At 35.6% G+C, this 2,003-nt stretch overlaps 1 protein-coding gene across 1 annotated transcript in view; it reads left to right on the forward strand.

Moving 5' to 3' along the window:
- Positions 1 to 936, forward strand: part of SLC1A2 (solute carrier family 1 (glial high affinity glutamate transporter), member 2) — a 32,670-nt gene extending 31,734 nt beyond the window's left edge. Inside the window, exon 10 of the mRNA XM_010191269.1 lies at positions 862 to 936. Coding sequence (XP_010189571.1) covers positions 862 to 936 — 75 coding nt within the window. The remainder of the gene's footprint in view (positions 1 to 861) is intronic.
- Positions 937 to 2,003: the final 1,067 nt, after the last annotated feature.

Consider the following 2,003-nt stretch of genomic DNA (forward strand, 5'->3'; position numbering starts at 1 on the left):
CCATCCATTTAGAATTAAATGAAAGGTTCTTTCACAATTACAAAGATCTAGATCACTTTTGTAAATTAGCATTGTACCTTTTAAAAATTTGAAGTCATTTGGCTGGAGCTATCTTTCTTGAAGCATGGGTTTATTCATAGTGATTTATGGGATGCAGCATACTGGCCGATGTTTACTATGAGTTGGTAGATCACTATAGGTCTTCTACCATACTTAAAACCTAAAATTTTTAGCACGTATCTTTACAGGCAAGAGTGATGTTTTGCTGTAATTTGTGTGAGACAGACATAACATTACTATGATTTTTGGCCCGACTATAGTAAAAATCTCTCACTATGTTGTTAGATACAGTGGTATGACGAACAGTACTTTTATTTCTTTTTCCTCCATTTCTTTTAAGGTGGTGTTATTGTAGGTGAGTTTGTAGACATACACATCTATGATTATTCTGGCCTTGGATATTTTTCATGTCCTTGCATCAGCTATCATGCTTTGCTAAGGAATTCCACTGAAAATATATGAGTTTCTGCATTAAAAAAAAAAAAGTTTTTAAAATAATACCGAGAAATCTACAGTTGATAGAAATGAGCAGAATCTGAAATATTTATTTAAAAAACTACAGCAAAGGCTAAGAAAATATGGAGCTTTTTTCGTACTGTTAATATATCTAGTCAGTATAATAAATGAACAGGAGTCTCACTATTTCAGAATGTTGTGAATTCTGAATAAATACATTTTACATATATAATAAGACATGGTGTATGTAATTCCCATAAATATCATGATCTTCCATATAAAACTAATGACTTTTCTTGTCAAAGTGCCTTGGCCTTTAAGTCGGTTGATGATAATTATTTGCAGGTAACACTGGCAACCAATGGCAAATCTGCAGACTTCCGTGTTGTTGAAGAAGAGCCTTGGAAATGTGAAAACTAAGGGAAGAGTTTCCTAGCTCCATCTTTAATAAGCCCTGAAGCTATCTTCTGGCAAAAGACATCACGATTAAAGAAGATTTCTCTTTTATTCTATTTAACATCCACATTTTCTGCTTGCTTAATTTCTCAACTGAAACTTAGCAAAGATCTCATCAAGTCATTGTAGTGTCTTTGTCAAGCAATGATCCATAGTCATCTGTCTCCCTTGTGTTGTTGTTTGGATGATGCAGCTGGAGAGTACTCCACGCAGTGCAGTGTGCTCTCACCCGCCTCCCCTTTTATTCAAGACACAGAGAATGTAAATGCTGCAAAATGAGAAGATCAAAGTGCCAGTACAGTTCACTACAGGGACTCAGGGTCACAAATACAAGAGAAACATAACACCACGTAAACCTTCAGGTGTTTTGGTGGCTTGACTCTTGTGGCATACCTGATCTATTTAGTACTGTATGGCTAAAGTATCTTTTGAAAACGTCTATAAAGAGTTCTACTTGTTTTAAAAATAACAAGCACTGTATTTTTGTGCCTAGTTGTACTTTAAACTGAACTTAGATCAGGGGCAAGATTAATGTGTAGAAGTCAATAAATTATGCCATACATTTTGTTAGATCACTACAAATAATACTTAGCATCAAGACAAGACCCTAGATTTGGATGCGATGCGTTTCTATCAGCTGTCCCAGGGCAGGTGCAGCCTTTATTTTATGACCGCAATGCATCATACAATACAAGGCAGTACTATTGCAGGGATGGTAGTTTCTTCACTAAATCTGTGCCTGATCTACAAAATACATAATACCATGGGCTCAGTTATGCCATTTGTAATACAAGTAGATAGCACCTTACTATTCTCCCTGCTCCACTGGTGTCAGAGGGATTTCCCATGTGGACAGGACTACTCAAGTAAGGCACTACTAAGATTGATCATGGATGTCATGATTGGATACTTGATAATGAGCTATAAAAAAATTCTGAATGCATTACTCTAAGAAACAGAGTTTTTGAATGTGATCATCAGTAGCATTTGGTATGAAGTAAAAGCCATCTTTCAAGTATGTGTCATATTTC

Source organism: Mesitornis unicolor, unplaced genomic scaffold (assembly GCF_000695765.1).
Source record: "Mesitornis unicolor isolate BGI_N332 unplaced genomic scaffold, ASM69576v1 scaffold4709, whole genome shotgun sequence".
Taxonomy (NCBI): Eukaryota; Metazoa; Chordata; class Aves; order Mesitornithiformes; family Mesitornithidae; genus Mesitornis; species Mesitornis unicolor.